The 24,292-nt window shown below is 61.7% G+C and overlaps 2 protein-coding genes across 2 annotated transcripts; one reads left to right on the top strand and one right to left on the bottom strand.

Annotated features, from left to right (window-relative positions):
* The first annotated feature begins 121 nt into the window (after positions 1 to 121).
* LOC141939037 (sodium/glucose cotransporter 2-like) lies at positions 122 to 18,666 on the top strand. The gene is given in 16 exon segments (XM_074858063.1): positions 122 to 373; positions 2,142 to 2,246; positions 4,573 to 4,632; positions 5,350 to 5,454; positions 7,775 to 7,880; positions 8,775 to 8,855; positions 10,102 to 10,301; positions 11,714 to 11,849; positions 13,202 to 13,309; positions 16,468 to 16,618; positions 17,472 to 17,640; positions 17,745 to 17,933; positions 17,935 to 17,961; positions 18,075 to 18,174; positions 18,342 to 18,425; positions 18,428 to 18,666. Coding segments are annotated over 16 exon segments (1,941 nt in total). The 5' UTR covers positions 122 to 154; the 3' UTR covers positions 18,529 to 18,666.
* A 2,682-nt stretch (positions 18,667 to 21,348) lies between these two features.
* Positions 21,349 to 24,257, bottom strand: LOC141939038 (RUS family member 1-like). Its single transcript, XM_074858064.1, has 5 exons — positions 24,242 to 24,257; positions 24,017 to 24,087; positions 23,646 to 23,807; positions 22,250 to 22,327; positions 21,349 to 21,602 (listed from the first exon to the last, which is right to left on the bottom strand). The coding sequence occupies exons 3-5, from the start codon at positions 23,689 to 23,691 to the stop codon at positions 21,466 to 21,468; spliced, it is 261 nt and encodes an 86-aa protein (XP_074714165.1). The 5' UTR covers positions 23,692 to 23,807; positions 24,017 to 24,087; positions 24,242 to 24,257; the 3' UTR covers positions 21,349 to 21,465.
* Between the last annotated feature and the right edge of the window lie 35 nt (positions 24,258 to 24,292).

Genomic DNA, 24,292 nt, shown 5'->3' with positions numbered 1-24,292 from the left:
GGGAGCACCTGGTGCCCATACTGGGAGCACTGGGAGCCTTGATGTCCATACTGGGAGCACTGGGACCCCATACTGGGAGAACTGGTGCCCATACTGGGACCCTGGTGCCCATACTGGGAGCACTGGGTCCATACTGGGAGCACTGGGAGCCTTGATGTCCATACTGGAAGCACTGGGACCCCATACTGGGAGAACTGGTCCATACTGGGAGCACTGGGACCCCATACTGGGAGAACTGGTGCCCATACTGGGAGCCTGGTGCCCATACTGGGAGCACTGGTCCATACTGGTCCCTCCCCAGTCCCTGCGCCGGGGGAACCGCGGGACCATCAGCGGCTTCTTCCTGGCGGGGAGGAGCATGAGCTGGGGGCCGGTGAGTGACGGGGTCAGGGGTCAGGGGTCAGGGGTCAGGGGTCAGGGTCAGGGGTCAGGGTTGGGGTCAGGGGTCAGGGTCGGGGAAATGGGGGGAGATGGAGGGTTTGGGGGGAACTGAGGGGTCAGGGGGGGTCACAGGGGACGCCCTTGGGTCCCTCTGGCCCCTATGGATCCCCCTGACCCCTCTGGGTCCCTATAGATCCCCTATGGATCCCCTATAGATCCCCTATAGATCCCCTATGGGTCCCTATGGATCCCCTATGGCCCCTCTGGCCCCTATGGATCCCCTATAGATCCCCTATGGGTCCCTCTGCTCCCCTGGGTCCCCTATGGGTCCCCTATGGGTCCCTCTGTCCCCTATAGATCCCCTATGGGTCCCCTATAGATCCCCTATGGGTCCCCTATGGATCCCCTATGGCCCCTCTGGCCCCTATGGATCCCCTCTGGCCCCTATGGGTCCCCTATAGATCCCCTATGGGTCCCTCTGCTCCCCTGGGTCCCCTATGGGTCCCCTATGGGTCCCTCTGTCCCCTATAGATCCCCTATGGGTCCCCTATAGATCCCCTATGGGTCCCCTATGGATCCCCTATGGCCCCTCTGCCCCCCTGGGTCCCCTATGGATCCCCCTGACCCCTATGGGTCCCCTATAGATCCCCTATGGGTCCCTCTGCCCCCCTGGGTCCCCTATGGATCCCCTATGGGTCCCTCTGCCCCCCTGAATCCCCTATGGGTCCCCTATGGGTCCCTCTGTCCCCTATAGATCCCTTATGGGTCCCCTATAGATCCCCTATGGGTCCCTCTGCCCCCCTGGGTCCCCTATGGATCCCCTATGGGTCCCTCTGGCCCCTATGGGTCCCTCTGCCCCCCTGGGTCCCCTATGGCTCCCCTATGGCCCCTCTGGCCCCTATGGATCTCCTCTGGCCCCTATGGGTCCCCTATAGATCCCCTATGGGTCCCTCTGCTCCCCTGGGTCCCCTATGGGTCCCCTATGGCCCCTCTGCTCCCCTGGGTCCCCTATGGCTCCCCTATGGCCCCTCTGGCCCCTATGGATCCCCTATGGATCCCCTCTGGCCCCTATGGGTCCCCTATAGATCCCCTATGGGTCCCTCTGCTCCCCTGGGTCCCCTATGGGTCCCTCTGTCCCCTATAGATCCCCTCTGGCCCCTCTGTCCCCTATGGGTCCCTCTGCTCCCCTGGGTCCCCCTATGGATCCCCTATGGGTCCCTCTGTCCCCTATAGATCCCCTATGGGTCCCCTATAGATCCCCTATGGGTCCCTCTGCCCCCCTGAATCCCCTATGGGTCCCCTATGGGTCCCTCTGTCCCCTATAGATCCCCTCTGGCCCCTCTGGCCCCTATGGGTCCCTCTGCCCCCCTGGGTCCCCTATGGATCCCCTATGGGTCCCTCTGCCCCCCTGAATCCCCTATGGGTCCCCTATGGGTCCCCTATGGGTCCCTCTGTCCCCTATAGATCCCCTCTGGCCCCTCTGTCCTCTACGGGTCCCTCTGCCCCCCTGGATCCCCTATGGGTCCCCTATGGGTCCCTCTGTCCCCTATAGATCCCTTATGGGTCCCCTATAGATCCCCTATGGGTCCCTCTGCCCCCCTGGGTCCCCTATGGATCCCCTATGGGTCCCTCTGGCCCCTATGGGTCCCTCTGCCCCCCTGGGTCCCCTATGGCTCCCCTATGGCCCCTCTGGCCCCTATGGATCCCCTATGGATCCCCTATGGATCCCCTATGGATCCCCTCTGGCCCCTATGGGGCAGGTGGGGGCGTCGCTCTTCGCCAGCAACATCGGGTCGGGGCACTTCGTGGGGCTGGCGGGGACGGGGGCGGCCGGTGGCATCGCCGTGGGGGGCTTCGAGTGGAGCGTGAGTCCCCCTATGGCCCCTATAGGCCCCTAGAACCTCCCATAACCCCCATATCCCCCCCATAGACCCCTATAACCCCCCCCTCATAGCCCCTATGGCCCCTATAGGCCCCCGAGACCCCAGAGAGCCCCCAGAGCCCCCCTACACCCCCCATAGCCCCCTATAGCTCCCCATAGCCCCTATGGCCCCTATAGCCCCCTATAGTCCCTACAACCCCCCATAGGCCCTATATAGCCCCCCCTATACCCTCCATAGCCCCCATAAGCCCTAAAGCCCCTATAGACCCTATAGCCCCCCATAGCCCCCCCCCAATCCCTATAGCTCTCTATAACCCCCTATAAGCCCCCCAAAAGCCCCCAGAACCCCCTATAGCCCCCTATAGATACCCTATAGCCATCCATAACCCTCTGTAGCCCTATAGCCCCCTATAGCCCCCTATAGCCCCCCTATAGCCCCCATAATCCCTATAGACCCCCTGTAGCCCCCCCATAACCCCCCGTAGCCCTATAGCCTCCCTATAGCCCCCATAACCCCTATAGCACCTTATAGAACCCCTATAGCGCCCTAGAGTTGCCCATCACCCCCTATAGCTCCCTATAGCCCCCTATAGCCCCCATAGCCCCCCATAACCCCTATAGATCCCCCATAGCCCCCCCAATTCCCCCATAACCCCCCATAACCCCCATAGACCCCCCATAGACCCCATAGAGCCCCATAACCCCTATAGACTCCCCTAACTCCCATAACCCCTATAGACTTCCTATAGCCGCCCCATAGCCCCCCATAATCCCCATAACCGCCATTCCCCCCATAACCCCTATAGCCCCCCTATAGCCCCCCATAACCCCTATAGCCCCCCATAGCCCTCTACAGACCCCCAGAACCCCCTATAGCCCCCCATAACCCCTATAGACCCCCATAACCCCTATAGACCCCCTATAGCCCCCAATAACCCCTATAGACCACCCAAAGCCCCCCATAATCCCCTATAGCCCCCCATAACCCCTATAGCCCCTATAGCCCCCATAACCCCTATAGCCCCCATAACCCCTATAGGCCCCTATAGCCCCCCATAGCCCTCTATAGCCCCCATAACCCCTATAGACCCCCTATAGCCCCTATAGCCCCCCATAACCCCCATAACCCCCTATAGCCCCCCATACCCCTTATAGCCCCCATTGCTCCCCATAACCCCTATAGCCCCCCATAACCCCTATAGCCCCCCATAGCCCCCCTAACCCCCTATAGCCCCCCATAGCCCTCTCTAGCCCCCCATAACCCCCATAGCCCCCCCCCTAACCCCTATAGCCCCCTGTAGCCCCCCATAGCCCTCTATAGCCCCCCCCTATAGCCCCCTATAGCCCCCCATAACCCCTATAGGCCCCTATAGCCCCCCTATAGCCCCCCTATAGCCCCTATAGCCCCCCATAGCCCCCCATAACCCCTATAGCCCCCCCATAACCCCTATAGACCCCCTATAGCCCCCCATAGCGCCCCCTATAGCCCCTATAGCCCCTATAGCCCCCCATAGCCCCCCATAACCCCCTATAGCCCCCCTATAGCCCCCATAGCCCCCTATAGCCCCCCATACCCCTTATAGCCCCCATTGCTCCCCATAACCCCTATAGCCCCCCATAACCCCTATAGCCCCCCCATAGCTCCCCCTAACCCCCTATAGCCCCCCATAGCCCTCTCTAGCCCCCCATAACCCCCATAGCCCCCCCATAACCCCTATAGCCCCCTATAGCACCCCATAGCCCTCTATAGCCCCCCCCTATAGCCCCTATAGCCCCCATAACCCCTATAGCCCCCTATAGCCCCCCACAGCCCTCTATAGCCCCCCATAACCCCTATAGCCCCCCATAACCCCTATAGACCCCCTATAGCCCCCTATAGCCCCCATAGCCCCCCATAACCCCTATAGCCCCCTATAGCCCCCCATAGCCCTCTATAGCCCCCCCTAACCCCTATAGCCCCCTATAGCCCCCCATAGCCCCCCATAACCCCTATAGCCCCCTATAGTCCCTTATAGCCCCCCATAACCCCCTATAGCCCCCTATAGTCCCTTATAGCCCCCCCTAACCCCTATAGACCCCTATAGCCCCCTATAGCCCCCCATAACCCCTATAGCCCCCCTATAGCCCCCTATAGTCCCTTATAGCCCCCCACAACCCCTATAGACCCCTATAGCCCCCCATAACCCCTATAGACCCCCCATAGCCCCCCATAACCCCCTATAGACCCCCTATAGACCCCCCATAACCCCCTATAGCCCCCCATAGCCCCCTATAGCCCCTATAGCCCCCCCTAACCCCCCCGTCCCCAGGCGATGTTCCTGGTGCTGCTCCTGGGTTGGGTCTTCGTCCCCATTTACCTGCGGGCGGGGGTGAGCGGGGGCGGGGCCGGAGGGGGCGGAGCTTGGAGGGGGCGGAGCCTGAGGCGGTGTGGCCAATGGCACCTTGTGGGCGGGGCTTGTGGGCGGGGCCATTTGGGGGTGCTGGAAGCGGGGGGGGGGGGGGGGTGTGGGGGTGTGGATCTTCCCCCTGAATCCCCTTGGGGGGGGTTGTGTGGGGGGGGGTGGGGGGTGCCCCCCCCAATTCCGGGTCCCCCCCCCAATTCCGCGTGCCCCCCCCATTCTGGGTTCCCCCCCCCCATTCCGGGTCCCCCCCCCAATTCCGGGTCCCCCCCCCCATTCCGGGTCCCCCCCCCCAATTCCGGGTCCCCCCCCCAATTCCGGGTCCCCCCCCCAATTCCGCGTGCCCCCCCCATTCTGGGTGTCCCCCCCCCCCATTCTGGGTCCCCCCCCTAACTCCGCGTGCCCCCCCCCCCAATTCCGGGTCCCCCCCCAATTCCGCGTGCCCCCCCCCAATTCCGGGTCCCCCCCCCCATTCCAGGTCCCCCCCCCCCATTCCGGGTCCCCCCCCAATTCCGGGTCCCCCCCCCCCATTCCAGGTCCCCCCCCCAATTCCGGTTCCCCCCCCCCAATTCCGAGTCCCCCCCCCAAATCCGCGTGCCCCCCCCTCAATTCTGGGTGCCCCTCCCCCTCCCGGGGGTGCCCCTCCCCCCCCGGGGCCCCCCCAAACCCCCCCCCCCCCCCCCCAAGGTGTCCACGATGCCGCAGTACCTGCAGAAGCGGTTCGGGGGGGGCCGGATCCGCCTGTACCTGGCGCTGCTCTCCCTGGGGCTCTACGTGGCCACCAAGATCTCGGTGGGGCCCCTATGGGATCTATAGGGGGTAGGGGGGGGGTGGGGGGACCTAGAGGGGATGTGGGGGGGGGTCTAGAGGGGTTTGGGGGGGCTATAGGGGGGGGGAAAAGGGGATTTATAGGGGCTGGGGGGGCTTTAGGTGGGACCTGATGGAGGGTGGTGGGAGATTCTATAGGGGCTGGGGGGGATCTATAGGGGCTGGAGGGTCCCTATGGGGTCTGGGGGCCCCTAGAGGGTCTGGGGGGTCCCTATGGGGTCTTGAGGTTCCTTATGGGGTTTGGGGGGGCCCTATAGGTTCTGGGGGACCCTTATGGCATCTGGGAGGTCTCTATAGGGTCTGGGGGGTCCCTATAGGGTCTGGGGGTCCCTATGGGGTCTGGGGGGTGCCTATAGGGTCTGGGGGGTCCCTATGGGGTTTTGAGGTTCCCTATGGGGTCTTGGGGTCCTATGGGGTCTGGGGGGTCCCTATGGAGTCTGGGGTGTCCCTATGGGGTCTGGGGTGTCCCTATAGGGTCTGGGGGGGCCCTATGGGGTCTGGAGGGTCCCTATAGAGTCTGGGGGTCCCTCTGGGGTCTGGGGGGGCCCTATAGGGTTTTGGGTGTCCCTATAGGGTCTGGGGGTCCCTATGGGGTCTGGGGTGTCCCTAGAGGGTCTGGGGGGTCCCTATGGGGTCTTGAGGTTCCTTATGGGGTTTGGGGGGGCCCTATAGGTTTCTGGGGGACCCTTATGGCATCTGGGAGGTCTCTATAGGGGCTGGGGGGTCCCTATAGGGTCTGGGGGTCCCTATGGGGTCTGGGTCTGGGGGGTCCCTATGGAGTCTGGGGGTCCCTATGGGGTCTGGGGGGTCCCTGTAGGGTCTGGGGGTCCCTATGGGGTCTCGTGGGTCCCCATGGGGTCTGGGGGGTGCCTATAGGGTCTGGGGGGTCCCTATGGGGTCTTGAGGTTCCCTATGGGGTCTTGGGGTCCCTATGGGGTCTGGGGGGGGGTCCCTATGGAGTCTGGGGTGTCCCTATGGGGTCTGGGGTGTCCCCTATAGGGTCTGGGGGGGCCCTATGGGGTCTGGAGGGTCCCTATAGAGTCTGGGGGTCCCTCTGGGGTCTGGGGGGCCCTATAGGGGTTTTGGGTGTCCCTATAGGGTCTGGGGGGTCCCTCTGGGTTCTGGGGGTCCCTATAGGGTCTGGGGGTCCCTATGGGGTCTGGGGTGTCCCTAGAGGGTCTGGGGGGTCCCTATGGGGTCTTGAGGTTCCTTATGGGGTTTGGGGGGGGCCCTATAGGTTCTGGGGGACCCTTATGGCATCTGGGAGGTCTCTATAGGGTCTGGGGGTCCCTATGGGATCTGGGGGTCCCTATGGGGTCTGGGGTGTCCCTATAGGGTCTGGGGGGTCCCTATAGGGTCTGGGGGTCCCTGTGGGGTCTGGGGGTCCCTGTAGGGTCTGGGGGTCCCTATGGGGTCTCGTGGGTCCCCATGGGGTCTGGGGGGTGCCTATAGGTCTGGGGGGTCCCTATGGGGTCTTGAGGTTCCCTATGGGGTCTTGGGGTCCCTATGGGGTCTGGGGGTCCCTATGGAGTCTGGGGTGTCCCTATGGGGTCTGGGGTGTCCCTATAGGGTCTGGGGGGGCCCTATGGGGTCTGGAGGGTCCCTATAGAGTCTGGGGGTCCCTCTGGGGTCTGGGGGGGCCCTATAGGGTTTTGGGTGTCCCTATAGGGTCTGGGGGGTCCCTCTGGGTTCTGGGGGTCCCTATAGGGTCTGGGGGTCCCTATGGGTCTGGGGTGTCCCTAGAGGGTCTGGGGGGTCCCTATGGGGTCTTGAGGTTCCTTATGGGGTTTGGGGGGGCCCTATAGGTTCTGGGGGACCCTTATGGCATCTGGGAGGTCTCTATAGGGGCTGGGGTGGTCCCTATAGGGTCTGGGGGTCCCTATGGGGTCTGGGGGGTCCCTATGGAGTCTGGGGGTCCCTATGGGGTCTGGGGGGGTCCCTATCGGGTCTGGGGTGTCCCTATAGGGTCTGGGGGGTCCCTATAGGGTCTGGGGGACTCTATGGGGTCTGGAGGGTCCCTATAGGGTCTGGGGGGTCCCTATAGAGTCTGGGGGTCCCTCTGGGGTCTGGAGCGTCCCTATAGGGTCTGGGGGTCCCTATGGGGTCTGGGGGTGTCCCTATAGGGTCTGGGGGGTCCCTCTGGGTTCTGGGGGTCCCTATAGGGTCTGGGGGTCCCTCTGGGTTCTGGGGGGTCCCTATAGGGTCTGGGGGGGTCCCTATGGGATCTGGGGGTCCCTCTGGGTTCTGGGGGTCCCTATAGGCCCCTCGGCCCCGCCCCCCGCAGGTCGACATGTACTCGGGCGCCATCTTCATCCAGGAGGCGCTGGGCTGGGACCTCTACGCCTCCGTGGGGGCGCTGCTGGGGGTCACGGCCCTGTACACGGTCACGGGTGGGGCTGGTGGGGACGGGGGGGGGCGTGGCTACAGGGGAGGGGGCGTGGCTACAGGGAGGGGCGTGGCTAGAGGGAGGGGGGTGTGGCTTGGGAGGGGCGTGGCTACAGAGGAGGGAGCATGGCTAGATGGAGGGGGTGTGGCTATGGGAGGGGGCGTGGCTATGGGGAGGGGGCGTGGCTATGGGGAGGGGGCGTGGCTACATGGAGGGGCGTGGCTACAGGAGGGGCGTGGCTAGAGGGAGAGTGGTGTGGCTTGGGAGGGGCGTGGCTAGAGAGGAGGGAGCATGGCTAGATGGAGGGGGTGCGGCTATGGGGAGGGGGCGTGGCTACAGGGGAGAGGGTGTGTCTAGAGTGAGTGGGGGCGTGGCTAGAGAAGGGGCGTGGCTACATGGGAGGGAGCGTGGCTAGAGGGAGGGGGCGTGGCTAGAGAAGGGGCAAGGGTAGCGGTAGGGGGCGTGGCTAGCAGGAGGTGGGTGTGGCTAGAGAAGGGGTGTGGCTATAGGGGGCGTGGCTACAGGGGAGGAGGGGTGGCTAGGTGGAGTAGGCGTGGCTAGAGGGAGGGGGTGTGGCCGTAGGGGGCGTGGCTATGTGGGAGGAGCTGTGGCTACAGGGAAGGGATGATGCTAGAGGGAGGGGCGTGGCTAGAGGGGGCGTGTTGGGGGAGTGGGGGCGTGGCTACAGGGAGGGGCGGGGCTAGTGGGCGTGGTCAACTGAGTGATATTTTGGGGCGGGGCTTGAGAGGTCACGTGTTAAAGGAGGCGGGGCCTAAGGGCGGGCTGGTAGAAGCTGGTGCCACTCAAGTGAGGAGGGGGCGGGGTTAAGGGGAGGGGGCGTGGTCTGGGGTGGGTGTGGCCGTGAGGGGGCGTGGCCTGACGGGGGCGTGGCCTGCAGGGGGTCTGGCGGCGCTGATGTACGCGGACCTGGTGCAGACCCTGATCATCATCGTGGGGGCCTCTGTCCTGGCTGGCTATGGTGGGACTGGGAGCACTGGGAGGGGACTGGGAGGGACTGGGGAGGGACTGGGAATAACTGGGAGAGGATTGAGTGGGACTGGGAGACACTGGGAGAGACTGGGAAGGGACTGGGAATAACTGGGAGAGGATTGAGTGGGACTGGGAGAAACTGGGAGAGAGTGGAAGCACTGAGAGGGGACTGGGAGGTGATTGGGGAGCACTGGGAGGGACTGGGAGGGGACTGGGAGCACTGGGAAGGACTGGGGAGGTGCCGGAAGGGGATTGGGGGGCACTGGAAAGCACTGGGAGGGACTGGGAAGGGACTGGGAATAACTGGGAGAGGATTGAGTGGGACTGGGAGACACTGGGAGAGACTGGGAAGGGACTGGGAATAACTGGGAGAGGATTGAGTGGGACTGGGAGACACTGGGAGAGACTGGGAAGGGACTGGGAATAACTGGGAGAGGATTGAGTGGGACTGGGAGACACTGGGAGAGAGTGGAAGCACTGAGAGGGGACTGGGAGCACTGGGAAGGACTGGGAGTGGATTTGAGGGAACTAGGGAGCACTGGGAGACACTGGGAACACTGGGAGGGGACTGGGCAGCACTGGGAGGGACTGGGAGCACGGGGAGGGGACTGGGAGGTGATTGGGAAGTACTGGGAGGGGACTGGGAGGGACTGGGGAGCACTGGGAGGGACTGGGGAGGTGCCGGAAGGGGATTGGGGAGCACTGGAAAGCACTGGGAGAGACTGGGAAGGGACTGGGAATAACTGGGAGAGGATTGAGTGGGACTGGGAGACACTGGGAGAGACTGGAAGCACTGAGAGAGGACTGGGAGGGGACTGGGAGCACTGGGAGGGACTGGGGAGGTGCCGGAAGGGGATTGGGGGGCACTGGAAAGCACTGGGAGGGACTGGGGAGCACTGGGCGGGACTGGGAGGGGATTTGAGGGAACTAGGGAGCACTGGGATACACTGGGAACACTGGGAGGGGACTGGGAGCACTGGGAGGGGACTGGGAGCACTGGGAGGGGACTGGGAGACACTGGGAGGCAGCGGAGGGCAGCACTGCAATGCTATACTGGTCTATACTGGTTGATACTGGACCTTGTGGGAGAGCAGTGGGGAGGCACTGGGCTGTACTGGGAGACACTGGGAGCACTGGGAGGTGGCAATAGGAGCCCTGGGGAGTCACGCTGTGCCTGGCCCCCACCCCCCACTGGTCCATACTGGTCCTTACTGGTTGATACTGGTCCCTCCCAGCGCTGGGCGCCGTGGGGGGGTACGAGGGGCTGGTGGAGCGTTACCCCCTGGCCCTGCCCCCCAACGTGACGGGTCCCTGCGGGCGGCCCCGCCCCGACGCCTTCCACCTCCTGCGACATCCCAGTACGGGCGACCTGCCCTGGCCCGGCCTCCTACTGGGACTGGGCATCATCTCGGCCTGGTACTGGTGCACTGACCAGGTGGGACTGGGAGGCACTGGGAAGGGCCTGGGGGGATGCTGGGAAGGCACTTGGGAGGGGATTGGAGGGCATTGGGAGGCACCAGGAGGGGACCGGGGGGCACTGGGAGGCACTGGGAAGGGATTGCGAGGTGCTGGGAGGCACTGGGAGGGGACTGGGGGGAACTGGGAGGAACTGGGAGGGGGCTGGGGGGCACTGGGAGGCACTGGGAAGGGATTGCGAGGTGCTGGGAGGCACTGGGAGGGGACTGGGGGGAACTGGGAGGAACTGGGAGGGGGCTGGGGGGCACTGGGAGGCACTGGGAAGGGATTGCGAGGTGCTGGGAGGCACTGGGAAGGGACCGGGGGGAACTGGGAGGAACTGGGAGGGGGCTGGGGGGCACTGAGAAGGGATTGAGGGGCACTTGGAGGGAATTAGGGGGCACCGGAAGGGGATTGGGGGGGACTGGGAGGGACTGGGAAGGGATTGCAAGGTGCCAGGAGGCACTGGGAGGGGAGTGGGGGGAACTGGGAGGGACTGGGAGGGGGCTGGGAGGCACTAGGTGGGGATTAGAGGCACTGGGAGGAGATTAGGGGGCACTGGGATGGACTGGGAGACACTGGGAGGGAACTGGGTAGTGCTCGGTTGGGACTGGGAGGCACTGGGAAGGGATTGAGGGGCACTGGGAAGGGATTAAGGGGAACTGGGAAGGGACTGGGAGGCACTGGGATGGGACTGGGTGGTGATGGGAGGCACCTGGAGGGAATTGGGAGGTGCTGGGAGGCGATTGGGAAGTGCTGGAGGGCACCGGGAAGGGGCTGGAAAGACCCTGGGGTGTAACTGGGAGGCACTGGGAGGGTACTGGGAGCACTGGGAGGGGGCTGGGAGGCACTTGGAGGAGATTAGGGAGCATTGGGAGGAGATTAGGGAGCTCTGGGAGGGGACTGGGAGGCACTGGGAAGGGACTGGGAGGCACTGGAAGGCCCTGGAAAGACCCTGGCAGTCACTGGGGTGTAACTGGGAGGCACTGGGAGGATACTGGGAGCACTGGGAGGGGGCTGGGAGGCACTTGGAGGGGATTAGGGGCACTGGGAGGAGATTAGGGAGCACTGGGAGGGGACTGGAAGGCACTGGGAAGGGACTGGGAGGCACTGGAAGACCCTGGAAAGACCCTGGCAGTCACTGGGGTTTAACTGGGAGGCACTGGGAGGGTACTGGGAGCGGGCTGGGAGGCACTTGGAGGGGATTAGGGGCACTGGGAGGAGATTAGGGAGCACTGGGAGGGGACTGGAAGGCACTGGGAAGGGACTGGGAGGCACTGGAAGACCCTGGAAAGACCCTGGCAGTCACTGGGGTGTAACTGGGAGGCACTGGGAGGGTACTGGGAGCACTGGGGAGGAACACTGGGAGCAAACGCCCACCCCCCTCCCCAGGTGATCGTTCAGCGGTGCTTGGCCGGCCGCTCCCTGACCCACGTCCGCGCCGGCTGCGTCGTCTGCGGGTACCTCAAAGTGCTGCCCATGTTCCTCATGGTGCTCCCCGGCATGGCCGCCCGCGTCCTCTTCCCTGGTCAGCTCCGCCCCCCGCCGCGCGCCCCACGCCCCTCCCCGCCCCGCCCAAGATGGCGGCCCAAGATGGCCGCCGTATCCTTTTCCCCAGGGAGAAATATCTTGAGCCATAATTACCCCTACGGCCACCCCATGGCCACCCCCGTGTCCCTTGACCTTCCTCGGCCAACCCAAGATGGCCGCCCAACATGGCCGCCATGTTTTCTTCTCCAACAAGCCCCACCTTGACCCATAATTCACCCCCCACGGCCTTCCCATGACCACCCTGGGCTGCTCTTTGGTTTACCCAACATGGCCGCCCAAGATGGCTACACAGGATGGCTACTCAAGATGGCCGCCCAACCGAGCCACCCAAAATGGCCGCCCACCGGGGCTACCCAACGCGGCTATCCAAGATGGCCGCCCAACGTAGTCACCCCAAACGGCCGCCCAAGATGGCCGCCGTGTTCTCTGCCCCATAAGTGACCCCCCATAACCCTCTGCACCCCCTAATCCAGCCCGATACCCCCAAGACACCCCATAGGACCCCCCCCACCCCCCATATCCCACAATCCCCCCCAACACCCCCCACATCCCATAATTCCCCCACAATCCCCCACAAGGACCCCCCACATCCCATAATTCCCCCTTAACCCCTCCCAGACCCTCCTCTATCCCATAATTCCCCCCTCGTGACCCCCCATATCCCATAATCCCCCCAGATCCCCCCTCCAGACCCTCCCCTATCCCACAATCCCCCTCTCACCCCCTCATATCCCACAATCCCCCTCTCACCCCCCCCATATCCCACAATCCCCCACAACACCCCCCACATCCCATAATTCCCCCACAATCCCCCCTAGTGACCCCCCACATCCCATAATTCCCCTTTTAACCCCCCCAGACCCTCCTCTATCCCATAATTCCCCCCTCATGATCCCCCATATCCCACAATCCCCCCCAAATCCCCCCTCCAGACCCTCCCCTATCCCACAATCCCCCGCGGTGACCCCCCCATATCCCACAATCCCCCCCAACACCCCCCACATCCCATAATTCCCCCTTAACCCCCTCCAGACCCTCCCCTATCCCACAATCCCCCGTGGTGACCCCCTGTATCCCACAATCCCCCTCTCTCCCCCCCTGTATCCCACAATCCCCCCCATGACCCCCTGTATCCCACAATGCCCCTCTCTCTCCTCCTCCTGTATCCCACAATCCCCCTCTCACCCCCCCCATCCCACAATCCCCCCCCCATGACCCCCTGTATCCCACAATGCCCCTCTCTCTCCCCCCCCGTATCCCGCAATCCCCCCCATGACCCCCGCTATCCCACAATGCCCCGCGGTGACCCCGCTATCCCACAATGCCCAGCGGTGGTGGGCTGTGCCGAGGCCCAGGGCTGCCGTCGGGCCTGCGGGAGCCCCTGGGGCTGCTCCAACCTGGCCTATCCCCGCCTGGTGCTGGCCCTGCTGCCCCCCGGTACGTGCGGGGCCCTCGGAGCCACCCGCTAGCCACGGGGAGACACCCGCTAGCCACTCGTTAGCCACTGGAGACACTCGTTAGCCACTGGGAGACACTCGCTAGCCACTCGTTAGCCACTGGGAGACACCCATTAGCCACTGGGAGACACCCGCTAGCCACTGGGAGACACTCATTAGCCACTGGGAGACACCCACTAGCCACTCGTTAGCCACTGGGAGACACTCATTAGCCACTGGGAGACACCCACTAGCCACTCGTTAGCCACTGGGAGACACCCATTAGCCACTGGGAGACACTCGTTAGCCACTAGGAGACACCCATTAGCCACTGGGAGACACCTGCTAGCCACTTGTTAGCCACTGGGAGACACCCACTAGCCACTTGTTAGCCACTGGGAGACACCCGCTAGCCACTGGGAGACACTCATTAGCCACTGGGAGACACCCACTAGCCACTCGTTAGCCACTGGGAGACACTCGTTAGCCACTGGGAGACACCCACTAGCCACTCGTTAGCCACTGGGAGACACCCACTAGCCACTGGGAGACACCCACTAGCCACTCGTTAGCACTGGGAGACACTCATTAGCCACTGGGAGACACCCGCTAGCCACTCGTTAGCCACTGGGAGACACTCGTTAGCCACTGGGAGACACCCGCTAGCCACTGGGAGACACTCGTTAGCCACTGGGAGACACCCACTAGCCACTTGTTAGCCACTGGGAGACACCCGCTAGCCACTGGGAGACACCCGCTAGCCACTCGTTAGCCACTGGGAGACACCCACTAGCCACTTGTTAGCCACTGGGAGACACTCATTAGCCACTGGGAGACACCCACTAGCCACTCGTTAGCCACTGGGAGACACTCGTTAGCCACTGGGAGACACCCACTAGCCACTTGTTAGCCACTGGGAGACACTCGTTAGCCACTGGGAGACACCCATTAGCCACTGGGAGACACTCGTTAGCCACCCGCTAGCCACTGGGAGACACTCGTTAGCCACTGGGAGACACTCATTAGCCACTGGGAGACACCCGCTAGCCACTCGTTAGCCACTGGGAGACACTCGTTAGCCACTGGGAGACACTCATTAGCCACTCATTAGCCACTGGGAGACACTCGTTAGCCACTGGGAGACACTCATTAGCCACTCATTAGCCACTGGGAGACACTCGTTAGCCACTCGTTAGCCACTGTGAGCCACCCGTTAGCCACTGTGAGCCGCTGTGAGCCACCCGTTAGCCACTGTGAGACACTCGTTAGCCACTGGGAGACACCCATTAGCCACTGGGAGACACTTGTTAGCCACTCATTAGCCACTCATTAGCCACTGGGAGACACTCATTAGCCACCCATTAGCCACTGTGAGCCACTGTGACCCACTCATTAGCCACTCGTTAGCCACTGTGAGCCACTCATTAGCCACTCGTTATCCACTGGGAGACACCCACTAGCCACTGGGAGACACTTGTTAGCCACTCGTTAGCCACTCGTTAGCCACTGGGAGCCACTCGTTAGCCACTCATTAGTGGGGGGGGGAGGTTGCCCTCGGGCCAAATGAAGGGGCTGTTGGGGCGTTATTGGGGCTATTGGGGGGCTACTGGGGCACTATTAGAGGCTACCGGGGGCTCTGAGGGGGCTACTAGGGCGTTATTATGGGCTACCGGGGGCTCTAAGGGGGCTACTAGGGCGTTATTATGGGCTACCGGGGGCTCTAAGGGGGCTACTAGGGCGTTATTATGGGCTACCGGGGGCTCTAAGGGGGCTACTAGGGCGTTATTATGGGCTACCGGGGGCTCTAAGGGGGCTACTAGGGCGTTATTATGGGCTACCGGGGGCTCTAAGGGGGCTACTAGGGCGTTATTATGGGCTACCGGGGGCTCTAAGGGGGCTACTAGGGCGTTATTATGGGCTACCGGGGGCTCTAAGGGGGCTACTAGGGCGTTATTATGGGCTACCGGGGGCTCTAAGGGGGCTACTAGGGCGTTATTATGGGCTACCGGGGGCTCTAAGGGGGCTACTAGGGCGTTATTATGGGCTACCGGGGGCTCTAAGGGGGCTACTAGGGCGTTATTATGGGCTACCGGGGGCTCTAAGGGGGCTACTAGGGCGTTATTATGGGCTACCGGGGGCTCTAAGGGGGCTACTAGGGCGTTATTATGGGCTACCGGGGGCTCTAAGGGGGCTACTAGGGCGTTATTATGGGCTACCGGGGGCTCTAAGGGGGCTACTAGGGCGTTATTATGGGCTACTGGGGGCTCTAAGGGGGCTACTAGGGTGTTATTATGGGCTACTGGGGGCTCTAAGGGGGCTACTAGGGCGTTATTATGGGCTACCGGGGGCTCTAAGGGGGCTACTAGGGCGTTATTATGGGCTACTGGGGGCTCTAAGGGGGCTACTAGGTCGTTATTATGGGCTACTGGGGGCTCTAAGGGGGCTACTAGGGCGTTATTATGGGCTACCGGGGGCTCTAAGGAGGCTACTAGGGTGTTATTATGGGCTACTGGGGGCTCTAAGGGGGCTACTAGGGTGTTATTATGGGCTACTGGGGGCTCTAAGGGGGCTACTAGGGCGTTATTATGGGCTACCGGGGGCTCTAAGGGGGCTACTAGGGCGTTATTATGGGCTACTGGGGGCTCTAAGGGGGCTACTAGGTCGTTATTATGGGCTACTGGGGGCTCTAAGGGGGCTACTAGGGCGTTATTATGGGCTACCGGGGGCTCTAAGGAGGCTACTAGGGTGTTATTATGGGCTACTGGGGGCTCTAAGGGGGCTACTAGGGCGTTATTATGGGCTACTGGGGGCTCTAAGGGGGCTACTAGGGCATTATTATGGGCTACTGGGGGATCTAAGGGGGCTACTAGGGCGTTATTATGGGCTACCGGGGGCTCTAAGGAGGCTACTAGGGTGTTATTATGGGCTACTGGGGGCTCTAAGGGGGCTACTAGGGCGTTATTATGGGCTACTGGGGGCTCTAAGGGGGCTACTAGGGCACTATTCCCTGTGATGGCGCGTGGGCTAGTAAATCTCTTCGGTGGCCACTAGCCATTATCGGGCTCTCTGAGCCCATTGGGGTGCTGGGGAGTTTGGGGGGGGGTGTCTGAGGTCTAAAGGGGGTCTGACCCCCCCCCCCGCCTTCCCGGTGGCCCCCAGGGCTCCGTGGGCTAATGCTGGCCGTGGTGTTGGCCGCCCTCATGTCCTCCCTGGCCTCCATCTTCGCCAGCGCCGGGGCCCTCTTCACCCTCGACGTCTACCGGCGCTTGCGGCCCCGCGCTGGCCCCCGGCACCTCCTCGTGGCCGGCAGGTTGGGAGGGGGGGGGGGGGGACACCCCAAAATATGGAGGGGGGAGGGGGGGGCACCCTAAAATTTAGAGGGGGGGACCCAGGAGGTTGGGGGGGGGGGGGGGGGGAGGTGGCGATTGGGAGATCAGGTCAACCTGGTCAATGGAGGGGGAGGGGGGGGCACCCTGATGTTTTGGGGGGGGGCGTCAGGGGTCTGGGGTGGGTCAAGGGGGTCAAAGGGGGGGTGGGAGTTTGGGGGGGGTCAAGGGGGTCAAGGGGGGGGTGGGAATTGGGGGGGCGGGTCAAGGGGGTCAAGGGGGGGGTGGGAATTGGGGGGTGGGTCATGGGGGGGCAGGAATTGGGGGGGGCGGGTCAAGGGGGTCAAAGGGGGGGGGTGGGAGTTTGGGGGGGGTCAAGGGGGGGCAGGAATTTGGGGGGTGGGTCAAGGGGGGGTGGGAATTTGGGGGGGTCAATGGGGTCAAGGGGGTCAAAGGGGGGGTGGGAGTTTGGGGGGGTCAAGGGGGGGCAGGAATTTGGGGGGGGCGGGTCAAGGGGGTCAAAGGGGGGGGGTGGGAGTTTGGGGGGTGGGTCAATGGGGTCAAGGGGGTGGGAATTGGGGGGGTGGGTCAAGGGGGACCCAGAAATTTTGGGGGGGGGCGTCAACGAGGTCAAAGGGCCCCCCAGGCATTTGGGCCATCAGGTCAACCCACTCCCCCAGACACCCATTGGGGGGGGGGGGGGGGCAAATCAACTGGTTTAACTGGGAGCCAGGGGCTAGAAGGGACCTTGGCGGTTGGTGAGGGGGGACCCTCACCCCAAGAGAATTGGGGGGGGGGGGGGCCCCCCCACCCCGCCGCCATCTTTGCCGCGCGCAGGCTGTGGGTGCTGGCGATGGTGGGGCTGAGCCTGGCCTGGCTGCCCGTGGTGGAGGCGGCGCGGGGGGGGCAACTCTTCGACTACATCCAGGCCATGGCCAGTTACTTGGCCCCCCCGGTAGCCGCCGTCTTCTTCCTCGCCGTCTTCGTCCCTCGCGTGAACGAGCCTGTGAGTGATTTGGGGGGGGGGGGGAACACACACAAACCCACCCCCCGCCCCCCCCCAAAATCTTGGGTGGTTAACGCCTCCCCCCCCCCCCATTCCCTCCCCAGGGTGCTTTTTGGGGGTTGCTGGGGGGGTTGGGCTTAGGCCTGGCCCGGTTGGTCCCCGAATTTATTTTGGGGACGGGGACGTGCGGGTCCCCCGGGCGTTGCCCCCCCTTCGTCTGCGGCCTCCACTACCTCCACTTCGCCGTCCTCCTCTTCCTCGCCACCGGCCTCATCGTCATCGCCGTCTCCCTCTGCTACCCCCCCCATCCCCCGCCAACACGTGAGTCAAAGCTTTTTTTGGGGGGGGGGGACACCCCAAATATTTGGGGGGGGGGGGGGGGGGGGAGACACGGGCCACACAACCCCCCCCCCCTCCGCGTCCGACTGTTGCAGCTCCACCGGTTGGTCTTCAGCCTCCGGCACAGTCGGGAGCCCCGCGTTGACCTTGACCAACAACCGCCCAAGGATGGGGATGGCGGCGTCCAGCTCCAGGGTGAGGGGACCCAGGGGTGTCAGGGGGGTCCCCAAAGACTGGGGGGTCCCCAAAAACTCAAGGGGGGACCCCAGAGACTCAAGGGGGAGGACTTGGGTGTCCGGGAGGGGGGACCCTGGCGTTGGGGGAAGAGCGTAGAGTTGACCCTTCCATTGTTTTTTTTCCAGATGTGGAGGCGGAGCCTGTTGGTCAGGGGGCGGGGCCTGATGGGGAGGGGGCGGGGGCATCTAGGGAAGGGGTGGGGCTGAGCTCCCGGCCCCGCCCCCCGAGGAGCCGGTGTGGAGGCGCGTGGTGGACGTCAACGCTCTGATCCTGATGGCCGTCGCCGTCTTCCTCTGGGGGTACTTCGCCTGAGAGCCCCGAATCCAGCCCGAAACGCACCGAAACGCCCCCAAAAAGGAGATCAAAATACCCGAATGAGCCCAAATCACCCCAAATCACCCCAACCTGGACCAAAACAAGAGTAAAATGCCTCAAAATGAGCCCAAACGACATCGAAACTCACTCAAATTGTTTTCAGAGGAGTGAAAATGAGCCCGAAATGTCCCAAAATGAGCCCAAAATGTCCCAAAATGAGCCCAGAATGTCCCAAAATCAGCCCAAAATGAGCCTAAAATGTCAAAAAATGGGCCCAAAATGTCAAAAAATGAGCCCAGAATATCCCAAAATCAGCCCAGAATGTCCCAAAATCAGCCCAGAATGTCCCAAAATGAGCCTAAAATGTCCCAAAAATGAGCCCGAAATGTCCCACAATGAGCCTAAAATGAGCCCAAAATGTTGCAAAATGAGCCTAAAATGAGCCTAAAATGTCAAAAAATGGGCCCAAAATGTCCCCAAAATGAGCCCAGAATGTCCCAAAATGAGCCTAAAATGAGCCCAAAATGTCCCAAAATGAGCCTAAAATGTCAAAAAATGGGCCCAAAATGTCCCAAAATGAGCCCAGAATGTCCCAAAATGAGCCTAAAATGAGCCCAAAATGTCCCAAAATGAGCCCAGAATGTCCCAACATCAGCCCAAAATGTCTCAAAATGAGCCTAAAATGTCCCAAAATGTGCCAAAAATGAGCGCAGAATGTCCGCAAATGAGCCCAAAATATTGCAAAATGAGCCCAAAATCAGCCCAAAATGTCGCAAAATGAGCCCAAAATGTCCCAAAATGAGCCTAAAATGAGCCCAGAATGTCCCAAAATGAGCCCAGAATGTCCCAAAATCAGCCCAAAATGTCCCAAAATGAGCCTGAAATGTCCCAAAATCAGCCCAAAATGAGCCTAAAACGTCAAAAAATGGGCCCAAAATGTCAAAAAATGGGCCCAAAATATCCCAAAATGAGCCCAGAATATCCCCAAATCAGCCCAGAATGTCCCAAAATCAGCCCAAAATGTCCCAAAATGAGCCTAAAATGTCCCAAAAATGAGCCCGAAATGTCCCACAATGAGCCTAAAATGAGCCCAAAATGTTGCAAAATGAGCCTAAAATGAGCCTAAAATGTCAAAAAATGGGCCCAAAATGTCCCAAAATGAGCCCAGAATGTCCCAAAATGAGCCTAAAATGAGCCCAAAATGTCCCAAAATGAGCCCAAAATGAGCCTAAAATGTCAAAAAATGGGCCCAAAATGTCCCAAAATGAGCCCAGAATGTCCCAAAATGAGCCTAAAATGAGCCCAAAATGTCCCAAAATGAGCCCAGAATGTCCCAACATCAGCCCAAAATGTCTCAAAATGAGCCTAAAATGTCCCAAAATGTGCCAAAAATGAGCCCAGAATGTCCGCAAATGAGCCCAAAATATTGCAAAATGAGCCCAAAATCAGCCCAAAATGTCGCAAAATGAGCCCAAAATGTCCCAAAATGAGCCTAAAATGAGCCCAGAATGTCCCAAAATGAGCCCAGAATGTCCCAAAATCAGCCCAAAATGTCCCAAAATGAGCCTGAAATGTCCCAAAATCAGCCCAAAATGAGCCTAAAATGTCAAAAAATGGGCCCAAAATGTCAAAAAATGGGCCCAAAATATCCCAAAATGAGCCCAGAATATCCCCAAATCAGCCCAGAATGTCCCAAAATCAGCCCAAAATGTCCCAAAATGAGCCTAAAATGTCCCAAAAATGAGCCCGAAATGTCCCAAAATGAGCCTAAAATGAGCCCAAAATGTCCCAAAATGAGCCCAAAATGAGCCTAAAATGTCAAAAAATGGGCCCAAAATGTCCCAAAATGAGCCCAGAATGTCCCAAAATGAGCCTAAAATGAGCCCAAAATGTCCCAAAATGAGCCCAGAATGTCCCAACATCAGCCCAAAATGTCTCAAAATGAGCCTAAAATGTCCCAAAATGTGCCAAAAATGAGCCCAGAATGTCCGCAAATGAGCCCAAAATATTGCAAAATGAGCCCAAAATCAGCCCAAAATGTCGCAAAATGAGCCCAAAATGTCCCAAAATGAGCCTAAAATGAGCCCAGAATGTCCCAAAATGAGCCCAGAATGTCCCAAAATCAGCCCAAAATGTCCCAAAATGAGCCTGAAATGTCCCAAAATCAGCCCAAAATGAGCCTAAAATGTCAAAAAATGGGCCCAAAATGTCCCAAAATGAGGCCAGAATGTCCCAAAATGAGCCTAAAATGAGCCCAAAATGTCCCAAAATGAGCCCAAAATGAGCCTAAAATGTCAAAAAATGGGCCCAAAATGTCCCAAAATGAGCCCAGAATGTCCCAAAATGAGCCTAAAATGAGCCCAAAATGTCCCAAAATGAGCCCAGAATGTCCCAACATCAGCCCAAAATGTCTCAAAATGAGCCTAAAATGTCCCAAAATGTGCCAAAAATGAGCCCAGAATGTCCGCAAATGAGCCCAAAATATTCCAAAATGAGCCCAAAATGAGCCCAAAATGTCCCAAAGTGAGCCCAAAATCAGCCCAAAATGTCGCAAAATGAGCCTAAAATGTCCCAAAATGAGCCCAAAATGTCCTAAAATGATCCCAAAATGTCCCCAAATCAGCCCAAAATGTCCCAAAATGAGCCCCAAATGCCCCCAAATGAGCCTGAAAGGCTGCAAAATTCCTGAAAAGGCCCCAAAACCCTCCAAAATGCCTCAAAACCCCCCAAATTCCCTCAATTCCACCAAAACGCCCCAAATTTTCCCCCAAACCCTCCAAAATGGCTGAAATTCCCCCAAAACCACCAGGAAATCGCTTTGTTGGAAAACTGCGTGTTTTTACAAATGACCCCAAAATGCTGATTTTTGGACCCGTTGTCAAAAAAATGGTCATTTTTGGGCCCTCCCCCGCCCCGTTTTGGGGCAGGTTTGGGTCAAACGCGAGGGGGCGGAGCCTGTTGTTGGGGGCGGGGCTTGGAGGAGGCCCCGCCCCCTGGCCCCGCCCACTCGAGCTGCCAATCATCCGGGGCCAGGAGGTGCCGCTGCGTCTCCCAACCGGCGGCCGCCAGCCCTGGGGACATCACGTGACGTCACACGCGAGGTCACGTGACGTCACGTGACGCTGCGATGCGACGGGGGAGGGTCACTGGGGGCGTGACACGCGATGACACGCCTGTGACGTCACGGGGTGGGGGCTGGCGACACGGGATGACGTGCAGTGACACGCGTGATGTCACCGGGGGGGTGTCACGTGATGTCACACGGTGACACATGGTTACACGTGACGACACGCAAGGACACGCGACTACACGTGATGACACGTGACAGCTCTGGATGAAAAGGGGGTTTGGGAGGGGGCTGGGGGGGGTGACCCAAGGGCTGACACGTGACGTGACATGTGACAACATGTGACAACACACTATGACACGCGAAAACATGTGACCAACACGTGACAACACATGATGACTCTGGATGAAAAGGGGGGTTTGGGGGGGGGCTGGGGGGTGACCCAAGGACTGACACGTGACACCACACGTGACAACACGCCATGACACGCAACAACACGTGGCAACATGTGACGACACACAATGACTCTGGACAAAAAGGGGGGGTTGGGAGGGGGGTGGGGGGGTGACCCGGAGACTGACACATGACGCCACACGTGATGACACGTGATGACACGCGATGACACGCGATGACACGCGTGATGACACGTACCGCGCAGGAAGGCGGGGCCAAGCGTGCGCCAGACGCGGGAGCTCTCGGCTACGACCCCCCAGGGCACCGTCCCTGGCGCTGGGGGGGGGGGGGGGGGACAAATGGGGACCCCAAATTTGCCCCAAACCCCCCCAAAATGACCCCAAACCCCCCCAAAAGCCCCCAGGGCCCCCCCAAATAACCCCAAGACCCCCCAACCCCCCCCCCAGAGACCCCCAAAATGACCCCAAGGTCCCCCAAAACCGACCCCAGGGTCCCCCAAGACCCCCCCAGGGTCCCCCCAAACCCCCCCAGAGACCCCCAAAAGCCCCCAGGGCCCCCCCAAATAACCCCAAGACCCCCCAAACCCCCCCCAAAAAAACCCCAAAATGACCCCAGGGTCCCCCAAACCGACCCCAGGGTCCCCCAAAACCCTCCAAGGGCCCCCCCAAACCCCCCTAGAGACCCCCAAAAGGACCCAGGGCCCCCCCCAAACCCCCCAACCCCCCTTAGAGACCCCCAGAAAGACCCCAGGGCCCCCCAACTCCCCCCCAAAACCCCCCAAACCGACCCCAGGGTCCCCCAAAACCCTCCAAGGGCCCCCCCAAACCCCCCTAGAGACCCTCAAGACAACTCCAGGGCCGCCCCAACCCCCCCCAGAGACCCCCAAAAGGACCCCAGGGCCCCCCCCAAACACCCTTAGAGACCCCCAGAATGACCCCAGGGCCCCCCGAACCCCCCCCCAAACCCCCCAAACCAACCCCAGGGTCCCCCAAGACCCACCCAGGGCCCCCCCAAACCCCCCACCAAAACCCCCAAACGGACCCCAGGGCCCCCCCCAAACCCCCCACCCCCCCCCTTAGAGACCCCCAGAATGACCCCAAACCCCCCCCCAACCCCCCAAACCGACCCCAGGGTCCCCCAAAACCCTCCAAGGGCTCCCCCAAACCCCCCTAGAGACCCTCAAGACAACTCCAGGGCCCCCCAAAACCCCCCAGAGACCCCCAAAAGGACCCCAGGGCCCCCCCCAAACCCCCCAACCCCGCTTAGAGACCCCCACAATGACCTCAGGGCCCCCCAACTCCCCCCCAAACCCCCCCCCCAAACCGACCCCAGGGTCCCCCAAAACCCTCCAAGGGCTCCCCCAAACCCCCCTAGAGACCCTCAAGACAACTCCAGGGCCCCCCCAAACCCCCCCAGAGACCCCCAAAAGGACCCCAGGGCCCCCCCCAACCCCCCTTAGAGACCCCCAGAATGACCTCAGGGCCCCCCAACTCCCCCCAAAACCCCCCCCAACCCCCCAAACCGACCCCAGGGTCCCCCAAAACCCTCCAAGGGTCCCCCCAACCCCCCCCAGAGACCCCCAAAAGGACCCCAGGGCCCCCCCTAACACCCCCCCCGCCCCCCGAGGACTCACGGCAGCGGCGCAGGCGGTGCTGGAGCGGGCGCAGGGCAGCACCCATGGGTGCCCCCGGGGGTAAATCGGGGCCCAGCAGCTCCTCCAGCAGCAGGGCCTGGGCGCAGGCTCGTAGGGGGGTGTCGGGGGGGGCCCCCCGACGCAGCCCCACCCCCACCCACCCTAAAAATTTTTGGGGGGGGGGGGGGGTGTGTGTCACCCAAACACCCGCGTCCTTTCCGCACGACACCCACCCCACCCAAAACCACCCCCCCCCCCCCCAAGATATGTGGGTGTCCCCCCCCCCACGAGTGCATGGGACCCCCCCTCCGGGTATTGGGGACCCCCCCGCAAAATTTGGGGACCCCCCCCCTCACCCCAGGGGTCCCCACCTTGGGAGGGGCGGAGCACGATGATGTAATCGTCGGTGCCGCACTCCAGCGCCTTCTTGAACTCGGCCTCGCTTGGGGGGGGGGGGGGGGACACATGACACCCAGGTGTCCCCAAAAATCCTGGGTGACCCCCCCCCCCGGAACCCTGGGGGACACCGGGGTCCCCACTATGGGGGTGGGGGGGGGGTGGGGGTGGGGGGGTGCCCTCCCCCACCCTGTACCCACCTATTGACCAGCCGGTGCAGGGGGGCCCCCAGGTGGAGGTTGAGGCGGGTG

This window comes from Strix uralensis, unplaced genomic scaffold, assembly GCF_047716275.1.
Source record: "Strix uralensis isolate ZFMK-TIS-50842 unplaced genomic scaffold, bStrUra1 scaffold_525, whole genome shotgun sequence".
NCBI lineage: Eukaryota > Metazoa > Chordata > Aves > Strigiformes > Strigidae > Strix > Strix uralensis.
This window is presented reverse-complemented; position numbering and strand designations above follow the sequence as displayed.